The 27,837-nt window shown below is 44.2% G+C and overlaps 1 protein-coding gene and 1 long non-coding RNA gene across 2 annotated transcripts in view; one reads left to right on the top strand and one right to left on the bottom strand.

Moving 5' to 3' along the window:
* The window catches only part of PPP1R1C (protein phosphatase 1 regulatory inhibitor subunit 1C), a 57,664-nt gene extending 30,252 nt beyond the window's left edge, over nt 1-27,412 (bottom strand). The window contains exons 1-2 of the mRNA XM_007671299.3: nt 27,214-27,412; nt 24,889-24,949 (exon numbers count right to left, since the gene is read on the bottom strand). Of these exons, the coding sequence (XP_007669489.1) occupies nt 24,889-24,949; nt 27,214-27,294 (142 nt within the window). The 5' untranslated portion in view covers nt 27,295-27,412. The remainder of the gene's footprint in view (nt 1-24,888; nt 24,950-27,213) is intronic.
* On the top strand, nt 15,120-26,780 carry LOC120638613. Its single transcript, XR_005660360.1, has 2 exons — nt 15,120-15,181; nt 26,455-26,780. It is a non-coding gene; the product is annotated as an uncharacterized LOC120638613 (long non-coding RNA).
* Nucleotides 27,413-27,837: the final 425 nt, after the last annotated feature.

Genomic DNA, 27,837 nt, shown 5'->3' with positions numbered 1-27,837 from the left:
TCGGGGCGCTTGGACTGCTCCAGTTAGTGTTCAAAGGTTTGAGCCTTCGCCAAACACGAAATGCATTTTGTCAACCACTTTACGTTCAAAGCCCTGAGGGTTTGGAAGAAAATGCGATCCATGTGTTCGTGAATCATTTATCCTACACCCATCCAGATGTCTTCAATAAGAACTCTTGAGTGTACAAGGAGTTTCATGAGAGAACCCAAAAAGAAATCACCATTTTTTTTCCCGGGCACCTCACCCCCAAATTGGAAATATCTTTTTTTTTTTTTTTTGGTAATGATATTTGTTCAAGCTTTTACTATGTTCTCAGCTCTGGGTTAGATTCAAGATAATCAGAGATTTGCCCAAGGTCACACAGAAGCCAAGATTTAGAGCTGGGATTAGAACCCAGTTTCTCCGACTCCCAGGCCCATGATCTAACCACTAGACCATGCTGCTTCTCGGTCATTACAAACAAATCTAAGCCTAGAGAGGCTTTGCTTAACCAGACCATTCAATCAATCGGTCAGTGGTATTCATTGAGCGTTTACTCTGTGCAGAGCCCTGTGCTAAGAGCATGGGAGAGTACAATATGGCAGCTCATAAATGAGTACAGTTTTCTATCCCTTCCAGTGTTGGTTCATTCATTTGTATTTATTGAGCGCTTACTGCGTGCAGAGCACTGTACTAAGCACTTGGGAAGTGCAATTCAGCAACAAATAGAGACAATCCTTGCCCTCAGTGGGTTCACAGCAAACTCTTTGGGCCAATTTAGCTCTCAATTTCACTTTGAAAACTGGAATTGGATCACCTCAGGTACACTTAGGCTCTTTCCTTTTGGGAAATAAGTGGAAACTTGTCATGTAATTAGCCAGTTAAAACTGTAGCAAAGTGTCCAAAAACCTGCTGTTAGTAAAGTACAGGCATAAAAAGTGGCATCAAAATACAGATCTGCAATCTTCAGCCTTAAAAGATTATGACAGTAAACAAGTTAAAGTGCATTTCAATAATACCTGAACGGGTATTTGCTCACGCAGTAATGTGAAGCAATTTCTTGGCCAGACATTTGTATCCGATTCACCCTCTTGGAGGCAATGTGGGAATGGCAAATGTCATTATATTGGGCATCAATTTCATGTCACAAAAATGTCCCATGTTGGCGTTGGAACAATAAAACACCTAGAGCTGAAACTTCCCAGACAGAATTATCTCACAGATCAAGTAGGAGGGAGAAGAGGCTTTGAATTTCTATTCTACAGTGGAGGAAATTGAGGCCAAGAGAAGTTAAGTGACTTTCCTGAGGTCACACAGCAGGCAACTGGCAGAGCCAGATTAGAATTCAAATCCTCTGACCCCCCAAACCATGGTCTTTCCACTGAGCCGCACTGCTCAAGTAAATGAGAAACTTCCTTTTTTCCCAGTCTTATCACTTTAGTCCACCTTGACCACACCTGACTGAAAAGTTTGGTGAAACTCAAATTTCTCCACCTTTTATGTTGACACATAAATTCAGAAGAAGCTGAATTTATCGAAGAAGCTGAATTTATCTCAGTTCTGAGTTTGAGATATAAGCATAGACATTTCTCATATTTCCAGAGGGATAGAAATTATTCCTTATTATGGGATTATGGGATAGAAATATTTCTTGAGAAATAGATAGGAGCTGTTTTTCAGTTTTATTAACATCAGTCTCTGGGTACATCGTACTTGGAAAGTCTTCCTTGTCATTATCATTATCTTGGTTTCAGGAGTAATTAGGCTTCTTACCAGGATATTTTCCCTAAAATTCTCACCCTGAGAAACTTGAATATTCATATAGATATCAGCTGGAGAGGCCTCTCTTCCATCTTGAGACATCAATTTTTCCCATGCCATTCTCTGGAATTTCTGATGTTCTGACTTCCCAAGATCATCTGGACGATATTTGGGTACGTGATTTTCATCACTTATTTCTGTAGTCAAAAATCCCACCCTGAGTCATAGCTAGCACTGATCTATTCTTAGATTTATCTTAGACTACGAACCCCTTATGGGACAAGGATTGTGTCCAATCCGACTAATTTGTATCTTGCATCTACTCCAGGGCTTAGAACAGAACCCGTAGTAAGCACTGAACAATTATACCAATAATAATAATGATAATAATCGTCATTGCTAAGAAGAAAAAGTACTGATGCAAAATTCCATCACAATGTGGATTCTGATAGGTAATGACTTTCCATCTGGAGACAAAGCTTTTTGCCTCGAAGAAATTGCCCTGAAGAAGTGGGATTATCCAGGGAGACACACGCATTTTCAAATTTCCTAAGCATTCCATTCATGAGGTGATATTTTACTAGCGAGAGGGTATGATAATAAAAATTTATTACTCACTAGGCAACAATTCGCAATCTAAACACCTCTCTAGCAAGAAGTAAGAATCAGTCCATCAGTGGTATTTATTGAGTGCTTACTGTGTGCAGAGCACTGTACTAAGCGCCCGGGAGAGTACAATACAACCGAGTTGGTAGACAAGCTTCCTGCCCACAAAGAATTTCCAGTAGGACTAATGTAAACATGCAGACATCTCCTTGGCTTTTTCATCAAGTATTTGCTAGACATAATAAAAACGATTGTAATCACATTGATTCATTAAGCGCACTGAGATGTTTAGCTTTTTAGAGGAAATTTCTGGATCCATGACAGGAGAGAGTGAGTTTAGAGAAAGGTTGTGACTCAAGGTGTGAAGAAGCAAGAATCCAGATTCTGCCTTTTCAATCTAGCATATTCATTGAGTTCTTACTGCAATGAAAGCATTGTACTAAGTGCTTGGGAGAGTACAAAGTAACAATATAATAATAATAATCTCGATTCTACTATCTCGATTCTATTTATTGCTATTGTTCTTGTCTTTCCGTCTGCCCCGATTAGACTGTAAGCCCGTCAAAAGGCAGGGACTGTCTCTGTTACCGATTTGTACAGTCCAAGCGCTTAGTACAGTGCTCTGCACATAGTAAGCGCTCAATAAATACTATCGAATGAATAATAATAATATCTGTTAAGCGCTTACTATGTTCCAGGAACTTTTCTAAGCACTGGGGTAGAGACAAGGTAATGAGGTTGTCCCACATAGGGCTCACAGTCTTAATCCCCACTTCTACAGATGAGGTAACTGAGGCACAGAGAAGTTAAGTGACTTGTCCAAAGTCACACAGCAGACAAGTGGAGGAGCCGGGATGCAAACCCACGTCTTCTGACTCCCAATCCCATGCTCTTGCCACTAGGCCAAGCTGCTTCTCTAACAGAGTTGAGGATACTTTCCCGGGCCACAGTGAGTTTGCAGTCAAGGAAGTTCTTCCATTTCCTGTGGCCAACTAGAATTTTGCATCTTAGTTAGTTACAGTAGTAGTTTTTAAGGAGAGCACTGTGCTGAGCACTGGGAAAGAGACCAGATGATCAGATCAGACACAACCCCCTGTGGGACTCACAGTCTAAATTTTTTAACTGAGCTCCTTGTCTCTCCACTTTAATTCTACCACGCTCCCATAATAAAAATATTAATAAATCATCATATTCACATCTTTCTAATTTCATTTTAAAGAGATTTGATTGCTATTTAAAATTTAGAGCTTCATTTTAGAGAAGCAGCGTGGCTTAGTGGAAAGAGCGTGGGCTTGGGAGTCAGAGGTCATGGGTTCTAATTCCGACTCCAGCACTTATCAGTTGTGTGACTTTGGGCAAGTCACTTCACTTCTCTGTGCCTCAGTCATCTGTAAAATGGGGACGAAGATTGTGAGCCCCACGTGGGACAACCTGATTAACTTGTATCTAACCCAGTGCTTAGAACAGTGCTTGGCGCGTAGTAAGAGCTTAACAAATACCATTATAAAAAACATAAATTAAAGAGTCTTTGTCCCAAAATGCTTGCTGGGTTTAAGTTTAGTTGAGACGATAGAGATTTCATTTTCAAAGATTTCCACTGGCAGTGAAATCCTAGGTGTGTATGTGACTGTTGTGTTGTATAACTGGGATTCCATTCCCTTTTAGGAGCCCATACAATACTTTTCGCGTTGACGTTTTTGCTCCATCCGCTCCCCGTTTTTAAACTTTCCTTTCGGTCTGCCAATCTTCCCCAGATTCTGATCGCAAAGACCAATCCCCATCTACTGAGGCTGCCCCTCAGCGTGGCCTTTTTAATGCAACGGAGCCCCAGGAAGCATTGTTAGAGAATGTGCTCCTCTGAGTCTCTCCAGACATTTTTTTTCTGCCTCTCTAAATCATCGTCTTCCGCTTCAGGGTAGATTTGGTTGGTCCGATTGGAAATCTACTGCCTGCAAAATAGAATCTTTTCGTATTAAGATGGATGCCTGTAGTAAACAAATTAAAAACAAAGTTTTATATCTGTCTCTTTCTTTTAGAGATGCTGATGACTGTGGCATTTGTTAAGCCTTTACTCTATGCCAAATGCTGTGGTAGTGACAAGATAATCAGGCTAGTACCAGTCCCCGTCCCACAAGTTACCTACTTCCCACTAGATCATGCTGCTTCCCACTCTTCTCTGCTCCTTGCTTTCCCATTCCTAAATGAGGAATCATAATATGCCATCTACTTGCTCAGAAATGTCATATGAGGATTGATGATCCGCTTTAAAAAATCCTCTAAATAGCTACCAAAAGACAACATAACATTATTTCCATCCAACGAAGCCGGTAAGTGGGATTTACCTTGATGTCACAAAATCTGCTTTCTACTCTGTTTTAGCTTGCACTGTATTTTAGCGAAGATGTTTTCTAGTGAGATTTCTACCTGAAACATCAAGCATCTACCTTACTTCAGCTAGTTTCAACATGCGCTTATGTCCAGGGAACCGATTTCTTCACTGTTCTCATTAACTCTATTTTTATCTTGCGATCTCAATTTGCCACCAGAGACATGGATTTCTATTCCTCTGCCCACTTTCCAGAAAAGAACTCCATCAAATTTGAGTTTTAGTTCCAAGAATGAACTCTGTGAGTAGCTGTCTTGAAAGGTAATGTTATCTGGTGGCTTTTCGACTTAAACCGCTGAATATTTATTATTCTTCTACTAAGGAAATAAATCTACTGTAGGTATATCGCTCTTCTAATACCGACCAACTGTCTGTACTTTGATCCCATCTGTGTCACCACCAGCACCTTGCCGACGTTTTCCTGCGGGGCTACAATTCTCCTCCTGAAATCCCATCTCCTCCAAGAGAACATTCCAGTCAAAAACTTATATTTACCCTATCTGCCCTCCCCTTGTGTTGACTATGAACCTGACTGTCACCCTGTCCAATATAAACTCCATCTACCAGTTCTCTTACATTGTACTTTCCCAAAAGCTTAGTACAGTGCTCTGCACCCAGCAAGTTCTCAGTAAATGCTACTGACTGACTGAAACGCATACTGACACAGAAACAAGTCTCAAGTTCTTCCCTAGTTAAAAGAGGGGTTATAGTTCATTCTTATGATAAATTTAATGTCTCAGTTTATCGTCAGCTTGCTCTTGTGGGGATCTACAATGGAGAATGTAGATAAGTCACTTAACTTCTCTGTGCCTCAGTTCCCTCATCTATAAAATGGGGATTAAGACTGTGAGCCCCACGTGGGACAACCTGATTCCCCTATGTTTACCCCAGCGCTTAGAACAGTGCTCTGCACATAGTAAGCGCTCAACAAATACCAACATTATTATTATTATTATATGAAACTATCGCTTTTTTCCACTGATGTTTATTTAACTTTAGATCGGCATAATTGCATCCTCTAATGACGGAGTTCAAAGAACTCAGTACCGGGGGTGCAGACTGATCCGTCTAACTCTGATCTGTCTAACGTTTTGTTTCAAAATTAGAGTAGCCAGGTCACCGAAACTCCTGTGCTCTCACCATCCATTAGTGAAGGGTAAGGATCCTTCGCTGACATCAAGGGTACTGTTCTTTTGTACAGAGAAGCAAATGAGCCTGAGCTGGATTTTGCCTTGTTGACTGGCTTGTTTCAGAAATCTAAACCCACAGTGGGAGCTCCATTTTTGAGGATGGAAAGGCTTACAGTGAATAATTACGGAACGGCTTCTATAGAAATCCAGCTGGTCTATAAGGCAATAAATGGGACAGATGAAAGCTTATTGTCCAAGAGAGCTCCTTGAACTCATGAGCTTCTACTCTGCCCTTTGTTTTCGGAAGGCACTTGGATTTACCAGTTGCAGGAAATGATTAATCTCTTTAGATTGGCTGAACAAAGCTGCTTAAAACCCAGGCTGAAACACTGTGTAGCCCCTTAATTTACTTGTTGGCCTAATCCCTTACTAGACAAACAATCAAACTGCTATTTGACTCATGAAGTACTGCTAAAGGAGACACGGGACAGTTCCTGATACCACAGTCCTAAATTCCAGATCTGAATGATCATATTTTATTGATTGGGATGGATCTGAGGGTTTCAGTCAAAAGTACTTCCTCAGCTAATGCCATGGGTGCTTGGAAGAATGGATGGGAGATTTGATTATCCATCTTTTGATCCATTCTCCTTTGGACCTTCAGTGCAAACTGACTGGAGTTGGAGAAGCTGAGTTGTTTGTCAATGTGAAGAGTCGTGCCTTGGATCTCTATCTTTATGGAATCAATACCCTGTGCTTAAATTAGTCAGTTGTATTCACTGAGTGCTTACTGGGTGCAGAGTGCTATACTAAGCTCTTGGGAGAGCACGATACACAAATATAACGGTCACAATCCCTGCCCAGAACAAACTTACAGCCTAGAGGGGGAGAGAGACATTAATATAAATAAATACATAAATATATATATATATATATATATATATATATATATATATATATAAGTGCTGTGGGGTTGGAAAGGGGATGAATACAAGGAGCAATTAAGTCAAGGTGACACAGAAGGGAGTGGGAGAAGAGGAAAGGAGAGCTTAGTCAGGGAAGACCTCTTGGAGGAGATGGGCCTTCAGTAAGGCTTTGAAGTGGGAGAGAGGAATTGTCAGATATGAAGAGGGAGGGTGTTTCAGGCCAGAGGGTGTGAGGTCGGCAGACAAGATTGAGATACAGTGAGAAGGTTGGCATTAAAGGAGCGAAGTGCGCAGGCTGCGTTGGAGTAGGAGAGTAGTAAGGTGAGATAGGAGGGGTGAAGGCGATTGAATGCTTTAAAGGAGTTTTCATTTGATGCAGAGGTGGACGGGCAACAACTGGAGGTTCTTGAGATGTGGGGAAACATGGCCTGAATGTTTCTGTAGAAAAATGATCCCAGCAGCGGAGTGAGGTTTGGACTGGAGCGGGGAGAGACAGGAGTCAGGGAGATCAGCGCAAAGACCTCCGCAAGGGTCTCTCCACTAGTTTGTTCCTGACTTCCATTGAATTTCTCTCTTAAATACAATATTTTTTCTCATTTTCATGTATGTGAAACAACTATACTCATGAAAAGCAATAACTCCAAAAAAGGGTCTGTTGATCCTTTTAAAACCACTAACTTCAGTGGAAAATTTGACATTAAATGGTCCTGAAGGGTCATTGACCATGATTTCCAACAAAGCTTCCTACTTGACTCAAACCCGCCGGGCTTCTGAAATGGCAGAAAGTTATTCTGTTTAGAGGAGAGATAAAGGTAGGATTAAAACTTCAGTTCTATAATTGGAAGTTTGGCGATGAATCACACGGCATAATTGTATGAGGGTTTTCACCTCAAATCACCGATGAGATAAGAATTTAGTAGATGCCAGTAAAACAGGAAAATAGCAGCAAAAAAATGTAGTGTGTAATCTGACTAGCTCTAGATGACTGATGATTTAATACAGGGGTATATAAACTGGGTCGGATATTCATTTATCCATTCGTTCGATCTTATTTACTGAGGGCTTGCTGTGTGCAAAGCATTGTTCTAAGCACTTGGCCCTTCAAGCTTATTTTCAGGAACAACAATTTAGATGTGTTTTAGTCTTCATTTTTCTCTATTCTTTGGGGAAAAATTGAAAAATCATTTGGATCAGACCCTAGGACCATGGTCGATTCCTCCACTAGTTTTCGGTACCGTGGACTGATTGGAAACCCCTCAGGCCTGGGAGCCAGAGGACCTGGGTTTTAATCACAGCTCTGTCACTTACCTGCTGCTGGACTTTGGGCAGATCACCTAGTTTCCTCATCTCTAAAATGGAGATTCGATATCTGTCTGCTCTCCACCTTACACTGTGAACTCCAAGAGGGACAGGGAAAGTGTCCCACCTACCTATCTTGTATCTGGCTCAGTGGGAAGAGCACGGGCTTGGGAATCGGAGGTCACGGGTTCAAATCCCGGCTCTGCCACTTGGCAGCTGTGTGACTGTGGGCAAGTCGCCAGCTTCTCTGTGCCTCAGTGACCTCATCTGTAAAATGGGGATTAAAACTGTGAGCCTCATGTGGGACAACCTGATTACCCTGTATACCCCAGTGCTTAGAGCAGTGCTCTGCACGTTGTAAGTGCTTAACATATACTATCATTATTGAGAAGCAGCGTGGCTCAGTGGAAAGAGCACGGGCTTTGGAATCAGAGGTCGTGGGTTCGAATCCCCGCTCGGCCACTTGTCAGCTGGGTGACTTTGGGAAAGTCACTTAACTTCTCGGTGCCTCAGTCACCTCATCTGTAAAATGGGGATGAAGACTGTGAGCCCCACGTGGGACAACCTGATTCCCCTGTGTCTACCCCAGCGCTTAGAACAATGCTCGGCACATAGTAAGCGCTTAACAAATACCAACATTATTATTATTATTATTATTATTACTCTTCTAGTCTGTAAACTTGTTGTGGGCAGGGAATGTGTCTATTTATTGTTGTATTTTACTCTCCAAAGCCCTTAGTACAGTGCCACCCCTGTGCTTGGCACCTAATAAATACTTAACGAACACCACAATTATCACTTAGCCTCTCAGCCTCAATTTCTCCCCATTTTAAATGCTTAAAATGGTAAGAGAAATGTCAAAGCCAAGCCAGGCAACTCCAGTTTCAGTGTTTTCACTCTAAGACAGAACCTTTTTTCATGGTCTTTTTTATGGTCTTAGTATGTGCCGGGCACTATTCTAAGTGCTGGGGTAGATACAAAGTAATCAGGTTGGACACAGTCCCTTTCCCGCATGGGACTCAGAGTCTTCATCCCCATTTTACAGATGAGGTAACTGAGGCACAGAGAAGCGACGTCCAAGGTCACATAGCAGACGAGTGCCAGAGTCAGCTTTCGAACCCACATCCTCTGACACTCAGGCCTGTGATCTGTCCATAAAGCCCTGGGCAAAGCCCCTGTTGAATCCCTGCTCAATACTGGAATTGAATCAATTACTGCCTTCAATGTGCAGTCACTTTAAATATTCTCAAGAACCTTTCCAGTAATCTCAATTTAACCTCAAAACAGCTTTGAGAGAGAACCCAATATTACCCCCCCCCCCCCCCATTTTCAGAAGCAAAGGAAGCTGCACATCCTGCCTCTGCCCTGGAACCCTCCCCCCACACTTCATATCCCAAAGACTATTACTCTCCCCACCTTCAAAGCCTTATTTATGGAGGGCACATCTCCTCCACGATGCCTTCCCTGACTTCTGTGTCACTCTGATTTGCCCTCTTTATCACCACCCCTCCACCCATCGCCCCACAACGCTTATGTAATAGCCATAATTTATGTATTTATTTGTTTATTTATTTATATTAACATCTGTCTCCCCCTCTAGATTGTAAACTCATTGCGGGCGGGGAATGTGTCTGTTTTATTGTCATATTGTACACTCCAAAGTGTTTATTACAGTGCTTTGCACACAGTAAGTCCACAATAAACACGACCTATTGATTGGCTAAAAATATTGCAAACCTGGTGTGGGCAGGGATTGTCTCTTTAGCTGAATTGTAGTTCCCAAGCACTTAGTACAGTGCTCTGCACACAGTAAATGCTCAAGAAATACGATTGAATGAATTGCATTTAAGATATGCGATTCCAATCTAGCGGCAGTGGAGAAACAATTATAGATATAGCCGTAACTTAGTTTACAGCTAGTCCAAGATGTAACCACACCAGGGATTCAATTTATGTGGTTTAGTGAATCCCCAACCAACCTCAAAACTCACAACCGAGGGCTACAGATAAGAAAATCCCTCCTCAACCCTCTCCCACTTGGGCCGAGATGAAATAATCAACCGCAAATAGATTTCAGATGAAACTCTGCTCTCTGTCTGTGCCAGATTTTCGAGGTATTGAAGAAAACCCCTGAGTGGATAACGAAGGAAGCTTTGGCAATAGTCAACCTTATTTAGAAATGAATGATGCCGACATCGATGAGATAATTACACGTCGTTCAGACGGATCATTTTCCAACGGGGAGTGTATCGGATTTCACCGATTTAATTCATGATCGCCGGATTCTGAAAATGAGGAAGAAGTTATGACTACTCTAATCTCATTCTGTGATCTTTGGTTTAAAAATTGCCGTAATTTCAAGAAAGCAGCTGAGTTTATAAATATGACTGGAGATAAGACCTTACCGGAGAGAAGAGGTCAAAAGTCTACAGAGGTGTTCAGAAGCAGCAGGGGATCCTGTCCACCAGCTGTAGACCTCGCTGTACCTTGATCTCGTCTATTTTGCCGCAGACCTCTCGCCCACGTCCTGCCTCTGGCCTGGAACGTCCTCCCTCCTCATATCCGACAGACTCTCCCCACCCTCAAAGCCTTATTGAAGGCACATCTCTTCCGAGAGGTCTTCCCGGACTAAGCCTTCCTTTCCTCTTCTCCCATTCCCTTCTGTGTCCCCCTGAATTGCTCCCTTTATTCATCCCCCGTCCCAGCTCCACCGCACTTAGGTACATATCCGTAATTTATTTATTTATATTCATGTCTGTCTCTCCCTCTAGAATGTACGTTCACTGTAGGTAGGGAATGAGTCTGTTGTTGTAGGGTACTCTCTCAGAACTCAGTACAGTGCTCCGCACTCAGTAAGAGCTCAATAAAAAGATTGGCTGACTAAATGACAAGCCATCAGAGGTCACCACGTGTTGGCCATTCATTCAATAGTATTTATTGAGCGCTTACTATGTGCAGAGTACTGTACTAAGCGATTGGAATATACAAATCGGTAACAGATAGAGACAGTACACCCCTTCAACCACAGCCCAGAGCCCCCAGACCAAGTCTTCCACCCCCGTCAGGGCGGATTAGTGGGATGGAGTGGATCCTTCCTAAGCACCTGAGGACCTCTAAACTGTAAGTTTCTCAAGGGCAGGGAACATGCCTCCCAACTCTGTTACACTGTACCAGTAATAATAATAATAATGATTGTGACATTTGTTAAGCGCTTACTCTGTGCCAGGCACTGTACTTCCTTTCCTCTTCTCCCATTCCCTTCTGTGTCCCCCTGAATTGCTCCCTTTATTCATCCCCCGCCCCAGCTCCACCGCACTTATGTACATATCCGTAATTTATTTATTTATATTCACGTCTGTCTCTCCCTCTTATATCCCTAGGTGGATATAAGCAAATCAGGTGGGACAGAGTCCCTGTCTCATGAGGATCACAGTTTGAATCCTCATTTTCCAGATGAGGTAACTGAGGCCCAGAGAAGTGAAGTGACTCACCCAGGGTCACCCAGGGTATTCTTTCATTCAGTAGTATTTATTGAGCACTTACTGTGTGCCAAGCACTGTAGTAAGTGCCGGGGAGAGTACAATATAACAATAAACAGGTACGTTCTCTGCCCGCGAGAAGCAGCGTGGCCTAGTTGATAGAGCCCAGGCCGGAGAGTCAGAAGGACCCAGCGTCTGATCGTGGCTCCTCCACAAAGTCTGCTGTGTGACTTTGGTCAAGTCGCTTCACTGCTCTGTGCCTCAGTTATCTCGTCTGTAAAATAATGATATTGTCGGTATTTGTTAAGCGCTTCCTATGTGCAGAGCACTGTTCTAAGCGCTGGGGTAGATATAGGGTAATCAGGTTGTCCCACGGGAGGCTCACAGTTAATCCCCCTTTTACAGACGAGGTAACTGAGGCACAGAGAAGTGAAGTGACTCGCCCACAGTCACACAGCTGACAAGTGGCAGAGCCGGGAGTCGAACCCATGCCCTCTGCCTCCCAAGCCCAGGCTCTTTTCACTGAGCCACGCTGCTTAATGGAGGTTAAGACTGTGAGTCCTGTGTAGGACAGGGGCTGCGTCCAACCTGATTAACTTGTATCTATCTCGGCACTTAGGAAAGAGCCTGGCACACAGTAAGCACTAAAGAAGTACCATAAAAAATAAAGAAAAGAGGGAGGAGGGTCAAGGTGCAGGATTCAACCATCCTCCATTCTCCTTCCTCCTGGCCTGAGGGGTCCAACCTCACGGGAAGGATGCAGAACTTCCCCCGTGGCACGGAGCTCCCATCAACGCCAGCTCCAGCCCAGGGAAGGATTGGACCGGCGGCAGCGTGAGGACTTGGCAACCTCTTGACGTAGAAAAGGTCACCCCTGAAGTCAGACCAGTGACTCCTGGAGCTGTTGATCCGAGAGTAATAATGTTGGTATTTGTTAAGCGCTTACTATGTGCAGGGCACCGTTCTAAGCGCTGGGGTAGATACAGGGGAATCAGGTCGTCCCACGTGAGGCTCACAGTTGATCCCCATTTTACAGATGAGGTAACAGCATGACCTAACAGAATAGATCACAAGACCTGGGTTCTAATCTCAACTCTGTCACTTACCTCCTGTGTGACCTTGGGCAAGTCTTTTTCTTCTCTGTTCCTCAGAGTCCTCATCTGTGAGGTGAGGATTCAACACGGATTTTCCCGCCTTTCACTGTGAACTCCATGTGGAATAGGGACTGCATCTGATCTAATTATTTTGTATCTACCCCAGTGGTTAGCACATAGCACTTGAAAAAGTCCACAATTATTGAACTGTGAGGAGCTGAAATCTGGCTGCTCCTTTTATATTTGTGGTCATTTATGTCTTGCATTTTTGTTTGCTTTTCATTCATTCATTCAATGATATTTATGGAGCACTTACTCTGTGCAAAGCACTGTACCCAGTGCTTGGGAGAACATCATACAACAATAAACAGACACATTCCCTGCCCACAAAAATCTCACAGTCTAGACTGGTCTGTCACCACCCTAGTGCCCCTCTTCTCCCTTAGATTGCGAGCCACGATCGGGTTCTACCTCATCGTTGTACTTTTTTCCTCTGGTATTTGCTAAGCACTTACTACATGCGAGGTACTATAGTAAGCACTGGGGTATCTACAAGCTTATCAGGTAGGACATGGTTCCTGTCCCACATGGGGCTCACAGTCTTCATCCCCATTTTACAGATGAGGTAAATGAGGCACAGTAAGTGAAGTGACTTGCCCAAAGTCACACACAGCAGACAAGTGGCAAAACTGTGATTGGAACCCAGGTCCTCTGACTTAATAATAATAATAATGTTGGTATCTGTTAAGCGCTTACTATGTGCCGAGCACTGTTCTAAGCGCTGGGGTAGACACAGGGGAATCAGGTTGTCCCACGTGGGGCTCACGGTCTTCATCCCCATTTTACAGATGAGGGAACCGAGGCGCAGAGAAGTTAAGTAACTTGCCCAAGGTCACACAGCAGACGAGGGGCGGAGCTGGGATTCGAACTCATGACCTCGGACTCCAAAGCCCGTGCTCTTTCCACTGAGCCACGCTGCTTCTCCAGCTGCTTTTCCAACTTCTGACCCCCAGGCCCGCGCTGTTAGTACGATGCTCTGCTCACAGTCCAGGCTCGGTAAATACTATTCATCGATCGACAGACCAGTGCACGGTGGCTTAATGACGTGGCTTGTCACATCAAATAATCCTCGAGTCATACAGACCATGAGATTCTTGATCTGGCCCCGGTTACATAGCAGGTAAAATAATTCTTATGCTTCTAGAGGTTCTGTAACAGTACCTCATTTAATAGCTTGCAAATCTCTGAGGAAACATGCCTTAGGTTACAACCATGCATGCTACGACTTCATTTTCCGGGAACATACACTAGTTATATTGTGGGATGTCTTGGAAGAGACTAGGCACGGCCTTATCAATTATCTGACCGTGCAGTAATGCCAAAAAAAAAAGCCATTTATATAATTGAGGCTCATAAACTACTTTTCTCTAAAATAAAAGTGCTGATGACTGATTATGGTTTGACTGAAGGTAGACTCTAGACCTCGCAGGTTACCACAGAGCGACGACGCGTGGTTCCCGCTGGAAGCAGAGAGCTCATTGTGGGAGTGCAAGCTAGCAAACTAAACCCCTGACATAACAACTTTTATTTGGCCAAGGATTTGGGCTTTGATCATTCCTCAAGCCTTTAAGCTCCTCGCTTTTTCATAATACCGCAGATATTTCGGTTGAAGGTTCCCCGCCAGCTTGTATCTCCCTTTATATGGCAGCTGGCTTCTATGCATGTTTCAACACATCTGGCTGGGATGATCTGCCCTATTCAGGTCTGGAGGCCTGCTGAATCAAAAGGAGAGAAGTGGCCAAGAGCTAAGGCTATCGCTCATGAGTCAAATGACCTGGGTAGCCTGGGCGAATTTACACCCAAATCCTGACTTCTCCATCGGTCACACGACTTCTAAGCGGCCCGCTTCGCTCTTCTTTGGGGAGCCCACACGTATATGAGAGGGGAGGCTAGGGCTAGAGTCGGATGGCTTCCCGGGGGAGAGAAAACACACAAAGAGGCAGGTGGGTAAGAAGCGATCCCCCAAACTACAACTGGGTCTAAACCAGCTCAACGGCGAGCAAAACCCCGCCTATAAAAGCTGATGTTTAACGGTGGTCTGAAAGTGATTTCTACTGGTCAAAAAGGATGTTAAAACGGTGGACACTGAGGTCAAGGCCACACCAACCAGATGAGATTTTTTTACAGCAAACTGCTGAGGGGTTTTCGCAGCCCACACTGCTTATCCGCCTGGAAGCGGTATAATGGAAATATCTCGGGCCAAACTAGACAGTTAGGAAACAAATATCCTCATTCTCCCCTGGTGCCGCCGTCCTGGGGAGACAGCTGTGTGGCCGAGGCAAGAGAGGGACCCAGAGAGAGCCTCCAGCTGTCCCGGATGCTGGTTGCGGTCCTGGGGTGGATGCTTAGCATCAAATTCGGTCACCTTGGCGACGGTTGCTTCCCGGAATCCCTAGAACAGGACTGAGGCACGAGGATGTAGCCCCGACAGCCGGCCGACAGATCGTCTTGTCTGGAAACGGTACGTAAAGGAACAGTTTGACTGGAAATCCACGGTTCTGGCAGAGGCGGCCAGGAGGAAAGAACACTTTGTTTCACTCACTCGAGAGGCACCAGTTGAATCTAATGGAGGGGTTATTCAATATTCTTTCTCCCCCTCACTTAGGCTGTGAGTCCCGTGTGAGACAGGGACTGTGTCTGATTATCCTGTATCTACCCTACTGCTTCGTGCAAGCGCTTGCTGCATGGTAAGCACTTAGCAATTATTATGATTAGTAGCAGTTGTAATACGATGTTTGAAAATACACAACGGCTAGATATATAAAATTACAGAGTACAATGACTACAACATTTCTATTTGAAGGGTCAGGTTCAACTCGTATGTAGAAAAAGCCTAGAATAATAATAGCCATCATAATAATGGCTATTAATCATGATAATCATAATAATAGAGAAGCAGCGTGGCTTGGTGGAAAGAGCCCGGGCTTGGGAGTCAGAGGTCATGAGTTCGAATCCCAGCTCTGCCAACTTGTCAGCTGTGTGACTGCGGGCAAGTCACCTAACTTCTCTGTGCCTCAGTTACCTCATCTGTAAAATGAGGATTAACTGTGAGCCTCACGTGGGACAACCTCATTACCCTGTATCTACCCCAGCGCTTAGAACAGTGCTCTGCACATAGTAAGCGCTTAACAAATAACAAAATTATTAAAATTATTAATAATAGTGGTGTCCGTTAAGCTTGAATGTGCCATTCACTGCGCCGAGCGCTGGGATAGATACAATACCATCAGATCTGACCGGATTCCTGTTCTACATAGAACTTAAGGCTATGGAGAGCGAGAACAGGTATGCAATCCCCATTTTACAGTTGAGGAAACTGAGGCTCAGAGAAGTTAGTTAAGTGATTTACCCAAGGTCCCCCAACAGGCAAGTGGCAGAGCTGGGATTAGAACCCAGGCCTGCTCACTCCCAATCCTGAACTCTTTCCACTAGGGCTTGTTGTTTCTCTTTACAAGCATTTAAACTGTAAGCCCGTCAAAGGGCAGGGACCGTCTCTATCTGTTGCCGACTTGTTCATTCCAAGCGCTTAGTACAGTGCTCTGCACATAGTAAGCGCTCAATAAATACTACTGAATGAATTTAAAGAGGAACTATTCAGATGGTTTACCTAAGGTAACAGGCTTAAAGACAATTAGATCCAAACTCAGCGTCAGACTTTGCCAAATTTGCAAAACAAAGGGTTTCCTTGGCTTGCTCTTCCACTCGTGAATCTTAGCAGAAATGTTGCAACTCGGTGTCGACTGATCCAGAAACATGGCAAATTAGACTGATGGTTTATCAGTGACTTAATTTACACTACTAACGTCAGCATTGCACAATGGCCGTGAGCAACACTGTGATTATCCAACCAGATTATCCCTGCCATCCTTTAGGTTCATTCATTCATTCAATCGTATTTATTGAGCGCTTACTACGTGCAGAGCACTGTACTAAGCGTTTGGAATGTACAAATCGGCAACAGATAGAGACAGTCCCCGCCCTTTTATGGGTTTACAGTCTATTCGGGGGAATAAGCACCTAAAGAATAACAGAAATAAATAGATCTCAAGCCTCTCGAGCAAACAAAATCGTGGAGCAGTTGGACTGTTGTAATGCAAAACCAGATATATTAATAATGGAATTTGTTAAGCGCTTACTAAGAGCCAGGGGTGGATACAAACAAATCAGGTAGGACCCAGTTCCTGTCCCACCTGGGGCTCACGGTCTCAACCTCCATTTTACAGATGAGGTAACTGAGGCACAGAGGAAGTGAAGTGACTTGCCCAAGTTAACACAGCAGACAAGTGGCGGAGCAGAGATTAGAACCCGTGACCTTCTGACTCTTAGACCTGTTCTCTGTCACTACTCCCTGTTGGGAGACAGGTAAATAAATGTTCCTGTAAGGTAGTTTCTATGGTGTCCCGGGATAGGATTAAGGAAAACATGGAGGGAGAACAAGGTTCACATCTAAAATTATTTTCTCCACATTCACGGTCACCCTGTTTACACATGCCACCAATCAGACGCAATACATTAGACCATGGCATTGTTTAACTGGAAACGTTTGTCCTTTATGTTGCTATTTGTTAAGCGCTTACTATGTGCCGAGCACTGTTCTAAGCGCTGGTGTAGACACAGGGGAATCAGGTTATCCCACGTGGGGCTCACAGTCTTAATCCCCATTTTTTCCAGATGAGGTAACTGAGGCACCGAGAAGTTAAGTGACTTGCCCAAAGTCACACAGCTGACAAGTGGCAGAGCCGGGGTTCGAACTCATGACCTCTGACTCCAAAGCCCGTGCTCTTTCCAGTGAGCCACGCTTTGTGGGGAGTGGTCGATATATGATCTCGATGGCAAAGTTTCTAACTAGCCCCAGATAGTTGATTGCTTTATAGAAGGAAGCAAGCTAAAGATGTGTTCCTACTGGATAAACTTTTCTTTTAAAACCCAAAGGAAAGTAAATATGGAAATATGGTCCCCACTTAGATTCTGAGCCCCATGTGGGAGAAGAACTACCCGTTACTCCAATCTGATTAATTTGTGTCTACTCCAGAGTTTAGAACAGTGCTTGACACAAAGTAAGCTCTTAACAGATACCGTTAAAAATATAATGGTGACAATAATAATGATAATAATAAGTTCACCATAACGATATATAGTTATTGCTAATTGAGAATTTTGAATGGAAGAACTGAACCTCTATTTTTCAGTTAAGAAAGCAATGAAATCAATCATATGATCTCCTGTGGTGCCAAATCCACCGTTTGACTGACTTTTTAGGCCAGGGAGTCAGAAGGACCTGGGTTCTAATCCCAACTCCACCACTTGTCTGCTGGATGACTTTGGGAAAGTCACTTCACTTCTCTGTGCCTCAGTTACCTCATTCATAAAATGGGGATTAATATTACGAGCCTTATGTGGGACAGGGACTGATTAGCTTGAATCTTCTCCAGCACTTAGGACAGTCCCTGAACATAGTAAGTGCTTAACAAATACCACCATTATTAAATACCCCAATCATTTTAACTGACTTGTACTGCTGCATTTGATGTTAATCATATTATTATTATTATTAATTGTTATGCAGTCCTCTAGACCGTAAGCTTACTGTGGGTAGGGTCCAGGTTTTCCAACTCTGTTGTATGGTACTCACCCAAGCAGTATAGTGCTCCACACACGGTAAGTGATCAATAAATGTCATTGACTGATTGAATATTGCATTTGTTAAGAGCTTACTATGTGCCAAGCACTGTCCTACACATTGGAACACGGTCCCTGCCCCATATGGGCTCATAATCTGTGCTTCTGCTGTTGTTTTTATTCATTTTTGTAATACGTTCTTCTCTTGTATATGTTTCTAGTTCTCCCAATTTTAGACTGTGAGCATCTAATGGCCAGGGAGGATCATTATCCTTGTTTCTCCCGCCCTCCTCGTGATCGTATGGCCCTGAGGCCAAGCCACCTGAGTGCTACAGCAAGGAGTGAACAAGGGAAATGTATAGATGTCCTGGGAGCTATTGGTACCCAGCAGAGCCTCAATAACTTGGATTCTTTTTCTTTAGTGATCTGGATAATCACTTTAATTCTTCAAGGATCTCTGGTAGAGTTGAATTCATCCAGGCATAGTGAGGTTGCCTTGAATTTCTACCAGAACCCGACAAGTTCTTCAAGTGGGAAAATTCCCAATGGAAGTATAAAAAGAGTGGTATATTTAAATTTGCCCGGGGTCGTCATCTTCCAAAAGAGAACCAATGGAGGAGAAAATATCAACTGATAAGGTGGACAAATATTTTCTCTCATTTATGCTCCTCCCTTCCTTCAGTGACTGATTAATGTCCTTTCAAATATTTTAAGTAAATAATGAGTGAGAGCAGATCTTGGGCAGTACTCATATAGGGGTAACTGGGAAGGCAATGAATTGTTATAAAATGGAATCAGAGACGGCGGATTTAATTAAAATCCAGATTTTGATCAAATATATTAGGGGTCTATGTAGGATCACCTTATCTAGAAGTAGATTACGGGTTTGGAATTAAGATCTAAGATAATCACTTAGAAGTATTCAACTTCTACATTTAATTAGCAGCTGTATAATTACATTATATAAAATCTACTAATCAAATAAGAGAGGGAAAATCTTGTCTTAGACCAGTCAGTTAAATTACCTTAATGTCAAAGCTCACTTGCAATACCTGTTCCGATTAACTCTCCAAACTGGATCCTATCAGAAATCTGCTCTTTCATCTACTCAGCAACTGCACTCTGTTCATTTTTGGCTTCTCTTCTTGTAAATAGTTTTAAGCTGACCTCCCCCTAAGAATGCAATAATAAGGATGATGATGATGGTATTTGTTAAGCGCTTACTATGTGCCAGGCAATGTCCTAAGCCCTGGGGTGGATACAAGCAAATCAGACTGGACACAGTTTCTGACCCATGAGGGGCTCACAGTCTCACTCCCCATTTTACAGATGAGGTAACAGAGGCCCGAAGAAGTAAAGTGACTTGTCCGAGGTCACACAGCAGACAAGCGGTAGAGTGGGGATTATTAGAACCCGTGACTTTCTGACTCCCAGGCCCGTGCTCTATCCACTATGCTATGCTGTTTCTCATTGTAAGACCCTTGTGGGAAAGGGAGTGTGCTTTTATTGTAATGTACTTTCCAAGATGCTTGTACATTGAGATAATTCCTGCTATTACTTTTACTAATATCGCTATAGTTAGGTAACTGATTTCAAAATGTATTTAGGGACTTGCCTAAATGATCCTGATGGTTGACCTGACCCTGTCTGTAGATATCTGTGAGGACTACTATCCAAACGGCTTTCTGCTAGAGAAGCAGTCTAACTTACACATTTCTAGAGAGACCAACCCAAGGGAACATGCAATTTTTGTTACCCCCAAAGAAACTGAAATTTCTTCAAAGTTACTTAAAAACCGAAGGAAGAAAGATAAAGTAACTTCTAAATCTTCCTCCTGTGATGGCAGCGCTCCAGCCTCTTGATCAAACACTCAGAGTGCTTTGCTAATTATTTCTCTGGAATAGGGGGAATGCAATTTCCTCTCTTCCGTGATTGGCCATAATAAAGGCTCGTTTCCAGTGAATTGCTCTTTAAGTAGCAGACCATAGCAGACAATTCCAAGAACAAATTATTGACCGTGCAATTTCAGGTGAATTAAAGAGATTATTTTTATCTGAATTTAATTCTGCAGCTAAAAGACACGTAACGATTATCCTTAGTAACCAGTAAAGACCAACTTCCTAGGAGAGTTCGTTGAAGCCTATTTATCCCTGTAACGATGAATGCTACTGTGTGTATATGTGTGTGAGATCATATCTATCTGGACCAGATTTGACTGCATTGAACGTATTTTTTACATTTATCTCTCCCATTAGAGAATAAGCACCTTCTGGTTAGGGAAAATGTGACTTTATTCTGTAGTTCCCAAGTGCCTTGTGTAAAATGCACCACACCATTACGAAAATATTACTACTGTGTTGAAGTGAAGAAATGATGCCCAGGCAGAATTTGTTCCCCTCACGCATCCTAATAGCTAATAATAATGATGATAGTATGTGTTAAGTACTTACTATGTGCCAAGCACTATTCAAATCACCAGGGTAGACACCCGATAATCAGGTCGGACACAATGCCTGGCCCCATTTCACAGATGAGGAAACTGCAGCCCATAGAAGGTAAGTGACTTGCCCACGGTCACACAGAGGGAGAGGCAGAGGCAGGATTAGAACTCAGGGCCTCTGATTCTCAGACTACGTTGCCTCCCAGTCTAATCCTGCCCAGCCTATTTAAGGTTTTACTGGGCTGGTTGTGGTTCCTTTAATGGTAAAGAAAACCTCACTTCCTCTCCCTCGTTCCCTTCCCAGGGGCTCTGACAATCCTGCAAGCGTATCTGTCCAAAACGTCAGGGTGTGACATAGCACCTTCCCCTTCCTCTTGGGACTTCTGTGGTAATCAGCAGAACTATTATTATTAATAATTAGATTAAGAACAATTAATTAAAATAATTAAGAAGTAAAATAATTTTTGAACTTGTTGAGCGCTTACTATGTGCCAAGCATACCTCTAAGAGGTGGGGTAGATACAAGTTAAACAGATCAGACACAGTCCCTGTCCCACGTGGGGCTCACAGTCTTCATCCCCACTTTACAGATGAGGCAACTGAGGCACAAAGGTCACACCACAGACAAGTGACAGAGCCTGGATTAAGACCCGGGTCCTTCTGACTCCCAGGTGCGGGCCCTCTCTGCTAGGTCACTCTGCTTGTCTATTCTAAATTCTAAATGGTTACAATTTTAAAATACACGAGATCAATCAGTGGTATTTACTGAGCGCTTACTGTACAGGGCACCGTACTAAGATCAACCAGAGCGGCAAGCTACGGAATAGCATCGTAGTAATCCTAACAGTGATATTTGCGCCATTTGTTAAATACTTAATATATGCCAACCACCGGAGTAGGATGCAAGGGAATTAGTCTGGACACAGTCTCTGTCTCACACAGAGCTCACAGTCTAACGGGGAGGGACAACAGCGATCGAATCCCCATTTTTCAGGGGAGGGAATTTAGGCACAGAGTTTAAATGACTTGACCAAGGTCACCCAGCAAGCATGTGGTGGAGCTGGGATTAGAACCCAAGTCCTCGGACTCCAGATGATAATGTTACAGTACCATAGAGTCGTGTAGACACGTTCCCTGCCCAAAATGAGCTCACGGTCTAGTCAGTCAGTCCATCTCCCAAGCACTTGGGAGAGTACAATATAACAATTTACACACATTCTCTGCCCATAATTAGCTTACAGTCTAGAGGGAGCTTACAGTCTATCTAATCTTCAAAGATCACAGATCCATATGAATCTCAGTTACCCACCCCACAGTCTATTTTCTTGTGTCAGCCCGAAATGACAGCCACCGCTAAAATATTGCCTTCCTCTTTTCCTTCTGCATCTGATTGGACAAATCCACCAAAAATATGTCCGAAGGGAGAACCATTCAACATTTCAGGACCGCGTCGAGTATCGTGTGCTGTTTCAGACCCCTGATTCACCTTCCTGCCCACTTGCCCACACGCAGCCTCATTGAAAACGTAAAGTTCAGTCAGAATTTTACAGAATTTACGGTTAGTGCTGAGACTTTGTAGTCCAAATTGCTACATTTAAACACACTAATTGCTTCTCCAGGCCCACAGCACTTAACGTATATATCCTCTTTCTGAATTTTATTTTAATGTCTGTCTTCCCTACTAAGCTGCAATCTCCTTGAGGGCAGGGGTCATGTCTACCAGTTCTGCTATAGTGTACTCCCAAGTGCGTAGTTCAGTGCTCTGAACCCGGTAAGTGCTAAATAAATACTGTTGACTGATTGATCGACAGGCACTGGCTTTACAGAAATGGCGGATTAAAACGTGAAATCCCAATTTCCCTCATGCACGGCCCTCAGAAATTTTATTTTCCGGGGCACACACCTGCTAGAAATTATGGTTCTTCTCACCAGAACCCCGAGGGATTTCAGTATTTTATCTGCATCTGCCCCATGAAAATTCACCGAATCCTTTTCGGTAAAACGCCGACTCAAGCATAAAAGAGAGACTTTCTTCCTTTAAGATTAGGTGAGAGAATACATCTGAGCTAATTGGATAAACAGAGAAGGGTAGTGAAGGGCAGCTATCACCATAATCTATCAGCAGGAGTAATGCAGCATTACATTTTACAGGAAATGGAAGGTAAAAACCTCAACAAATGGCACGGGCTTTGTGAGAGGGCTTTGAAACGGGCCGGTGCTGAAAATTGATCTGGTTGCTTGTCAATTGCATTATGGGGCTGTGACGTCAACGGATAGATGCAGCCGATCTTGGCCCCTTGCCCGACTCTTGGACGGGCGGTTTTAAGCGCGAGGCCTGCCCTGTGAAGCTATAGATCTCTCTGGGGCATACGGCTCAGCTCTGAAACCTCATTAAACAGCTCTCTGCCGGCCCTTGTTCATCAGCATTGAATCAAACCCACTTGGTCACCTGAATTTGTGACAGTAGGAGTTCATATGTTCCATTTCCCAGCAGATAATAATAAATAATGACATTTGTTAAGCGCTTACTATATGCCAGACACTGTACTAAGATCTGGCGTAGACCTCTCCTCCCTTCTCTCTTTCCACCGCCCACCCCGCACACTCACTCCACTCCTCCGCCGCCCACCTCCTCGCCGTCCCTCGGTCTCGCCCATCCCGCCGTCGACCCCCGGGCCACGTCCTCCCGCGGTCCTGGAACGCCCTCCCTCCTCACCTCCGTCAATCTAATTCTCTTCCCCTCTTCAAAACCCTACTTAAAGCTCACCTCCTCCAAGAGGCCTTCCCACACTGAGCTCCCCCCTTTTTCCCTCTGCTCCCTCTCCCCCCTTTCCCTCTCCTCCTCCCCCTCTCCCGACTCATCCCCTCAGCACTGTACTCGTCCGCTCAGCAGCGTGGCTCAGTGGAAAGAGCACGGGCTTTGGAGTCAGGGCTCATGAGTTCGAATCCCAGCTCTGCCACTTGTCGGCTGTGTGACTGTGGGCGAGTCACTTAACTTCTCTGTGCCTCAGTTCCCTCATCTGTAAAATGGGGATTAAGACTGTGAGCCCCATGTGGGACAACCTGATTCCCCTATGTCTACCCCAGCGCTTAGAACAGTGCTCGGCACATAGTAAGCGCTTAACAAATACCAACATTATTATTATTATTATTATTATATCTTCATCACCCTATTTATTTTGTTTATTTTGTTTAATGAGATGTACATCACCATGATTCTATTTATTTACCATTGTTTTTATGAGATGTTCTTCCCCTTGACTCTATTTATTGCCATTGTTCTTGTCTGCCCGTCTCCCCCGATTAGACTGCGCGCCCGTCAGAGGGCAGGGACTGTCTCTATCTGTTGCCGATTTGTACATTCCAAGCTCTTAGTACAGTGCTCTGCACATAGTAAGCGCTCAATAAATACTATTGAATGAATAAATGAATACAAGCTAATTGGGTTGGACACAGTCCCATCCCACATAGGGTTCACAGTCTTCATCTCTATTTTACAGATGAGGTAACTGAGGCACGGAGAAATGAAATGACTTGCCCATGGTCACACAGCAGATGGAGCCGAGATTAGAACCCAGGTCCTTCTGGCTCCCAGGCTGGTGCTCTAACCACTAGGCACACTGCTTCTCACAGGCCACACTGGTGCCTATAAACCCTTGCCAAATAATCTGCCTCACATGAAACTTTTCCAGCACTACCTTCCTTCAGTGCTTTATACAGATTACTCCAAAGAGCAGTTATTAATTCCCTTCTCCTTAATCCATTTATGAGGGTCACCAAGGTCTCTGGACCCGACTGAGTAATTTCACTCAGTTTTGACGGTTTGGCAGGCATGGAGTATGGTCTAGTGGGTAAAGCACGGGCCTGGGAGTCAGAAGGACCTGGTTTCTAATCCCGGCTCCGCCAGTCGTCTGCCGTGTGACCTCGGGTAAGTCATTTCACTTCTCTGTGCCTCTGTTCCCTCATCTGCAAAATGGGGATTAAGACTGTGAGCCCCATGTGGGACAGGGACCGTGTCCAACCTCACTACCTTCTACCTACCGAGCGCTTAGAACAGTGCTTGACACATAGTAAGTGCCGAACAAATACCAACACTTGGAATTTCTTACCTGGGGAAGAGTGTTCGTTCAGAATCACCAGGGAGGCCGGGGTGGGCCTACGTTTCCGGATCTGTGGAGAGCAAAGACCCGCCATTATCACTGAGCTTTCGGAAATGGGAATGCGTAGGCCCAGCTGCTTGGTGGCAGCTGGCTGAGCTCTGGAGATGACTGGATGTGGGGAGTTTCCAGACCGTGGGTGGACGGGAGTGGTCTTGGGGGGCACTGAGGCTGTGTTCATTGAAGGGAGGGCCCCAGACTTCTAAAGGACTATGAGAAATTGGTATCCCTTGTAACTCCCCAAATTCACAGACACGGGACCAGCCCGGAATGTCCTCCCTCCTCGTATCCAACAGACAATTACTCTTCCCTCTCATCAAAGCCGTATTGAAGACACATCTCCTCCAAGACGTCTTCCCTGACTAAGTCCTCTTTTCCTCTTCTCGCTCTCCCTTCTGCGTTGTCCTGATTTGCTCCCTTCATTCATCCTTCCTCCCATCCCCACAGCACATATATATATTTATATATATTATTGTCTGTGCTTCATTCATGTATATTAATTATTGTATATTGTGGGAGCACTTAGAACAGTACCTGACACATAGCGTGCATTTACCAAATACTACAATTATTACTATTGTACTTTCCCAAGTGCTTAGTAAAGTGCTCCAACAATAACCACTCAATAAATACGATGAATCGATTAGCATGAGCACAGTCTGTCAAGCAATAGTCTAAGCCTTGGAGAATATACAAGTTAATCAGGTCAGACACAGTCCCTGCCCCCCATGGGGATGACAGTCTAACTAAGAGGGAGAATTACTAGCAACTGTTGGAATATCACCCCAGTTCATTATTATAATTATTAATTGTATTCTTATTTCTATCAGTATCCTTTCTTCTTCCTCCCCATGCACTTCCCTCAAACCTGAAGCAAATTTAAAAAGAATTTAATGCAATTTGAAAAGAGCTGGACCATAAGGACATATGTATATCTTAGTTGAAATTTGGATTCTTTTTTTTAGGCACTGTACTAAGCACTTGGGTAAATAAAGGTAGTCAGGTTTGACACAGTCCATGTCCCATATGGGGCTCATAGTCTCGGTCTCCATTTTACAGATGAGCTAACAGAACCAGAGGAATTAAGTGACTTGCCCAAGGTCAGACAACGGACAAGTGGCATTTGGTTGATTCTTGAAGCACCAGCTGATTAAAGTCTCTTAGCAAAATCCACCTTTTTAAACCTGTTTAAACTTGTCAGTGCTTGGGTTTCACTAAAGGTTTTTGGAATATTTATCTAACAACAGATAAGTCAAGGGGGAAAGCACGATAAGAAATAAAAGATGTGCTACACTGTAACGGCTGCGATTTAACCTGCCTAGACAGACCTGTTCAAGATTCGTCTAGCAAACTAGAAATCGTACTGAACTGCAAGTTCAAAATGAAAGGTCAAATGGATCAGGCTAAAGCTTCACGGGGTCCTAAATTTTGAAAAGTTTTCCTGGGAAATAAAATTTTAACAGCATCTGAGATCCTGATAGACTCCTCACTTCCATTTTTCTCCCTTCTCCATTTTAGATTTTATAGCACAGTCAATGTCTTCTCGAAGGGAAGATGGTATCAGAAAGATGGATGAAACAAAATATCATTGACAAACTGCTTTGAGTGACACGCCTGCTAATGACTTGGATGACAGACTGTGGCTGAGGAAGAGGGATAGATGCGGAGAGAAAAACGAGGCGTAAATAACATGGAGTTTCTACAATGGAACAAAAAAGGTTCTCTTGGCCCCTAGAGTCATGTGCATAATTTATGAGATTAGAAGTTCCATCTAGTTTTTATTTCATAGACGTAGGGCTTATTAGGGATGGTTCTAAATATTAAATTCTGATTACAACATTAAACGTGCACTTACAGAGGGCTTTGGGCAAGTCAGTCCTGGGGCAAGGGGGTGGTGCGGGGAGATGCTCATTTAAAAAATCTCAAATTTCCAGGATTTTAAAGAGTCTTTAAAAACCTTTCCCCCTGCTCAGTAGTAAAAGTAAAAGCAGAAACACCCTAGTGTTCCCCCGAGGGAACTAGGGATAGAGCTGCGACCTGCATTTTTCTAACAGATACGACTTTTTCTCTTGGTCTATACAATATGAGTGATCCGTTGACCCCCCCTCCAATGAAAATTACAAAGCCAACGGATGTGAGAAGAAACGTTGGATCCTGACAGCCACACCGTGAAAAGAATAAAGGCAGGCAGTGGTCTCCAGTTCCCGGTAGGTTCCGTAAACCAGACCCACCCTTCACGCCCGACCCTCGCCCCAGGGGCTCACCTCCCACCCTTACCTGTTCGGCCGCCTCAGGTGCTATCTGACTCTGAAATAAGGGCACCGCGAACTGTATCTTTTTGGGGCTGTTGGGCTCCATGATGGCCGAGGTGATAGCGAGAGCAGGGAAGAGCCGGGCCGAGGCGAGGCCGGGGAGAAAAGATCCTGGGAGGGGGTCTTCCCTCTGGCTCGCTCCTCAAAGCCGGCCGGCGCTTCTCGACGAACGGCTGTAATTCCAGAGGCTTCGAGCGACTGGCGCCCTCTCCGACGACCGTGGCGATGCCCGTCTGTCTTTCCGCAGCTCCTCGGACCCGGTCGGCGCACCGCCGAAAGGAACAATAAGCTAATTGTGGGCCTCTGCCCTGATCCACATGCCAAGCATTCGCTCAGCGGCTAATTGAAAATGCGATACTCCGTCTTCAACGGCCTTATGCCCTGGTTCTCTCCACTTCACATTACCAGCAGGGTTGCTCCAAACTGCAACGCAAGCTCCCTCTGAGGATTGCTGATGGACCATTCATTATTGATGAACACAATCAGGAAGTTTGGGAGGCGGGGGTAGGGACGGCGCAGAGAGACGTTTCATTTCTTCTGCAGCGGCTGGCCCGTCGAAAACCCGTACGGTTTCTTTCTCGCATTCTGC

This window comes from Ornithorhynchus anatinus, chromosome 9, assembly GCF_004115215.2.
Source record: "Ornithorhynchus anatinus isolate Pmale09 chromosome 9, mOrnAna1.pri.v4, whole genome shotgun sequence".
In the NCBI taxonomy this organism is placed as follows: Eukaryota; Metazoa; Chordata; class Mammalia; order Monotremata; family Ornithorhynchidae; genus Ornithorhynchus; species Ornithorhynchus anatinus.
Note: the sequence above shows the minus strand (reverse complement) of the source record. Positions and strands in the feature narration are given on the sequence as shown.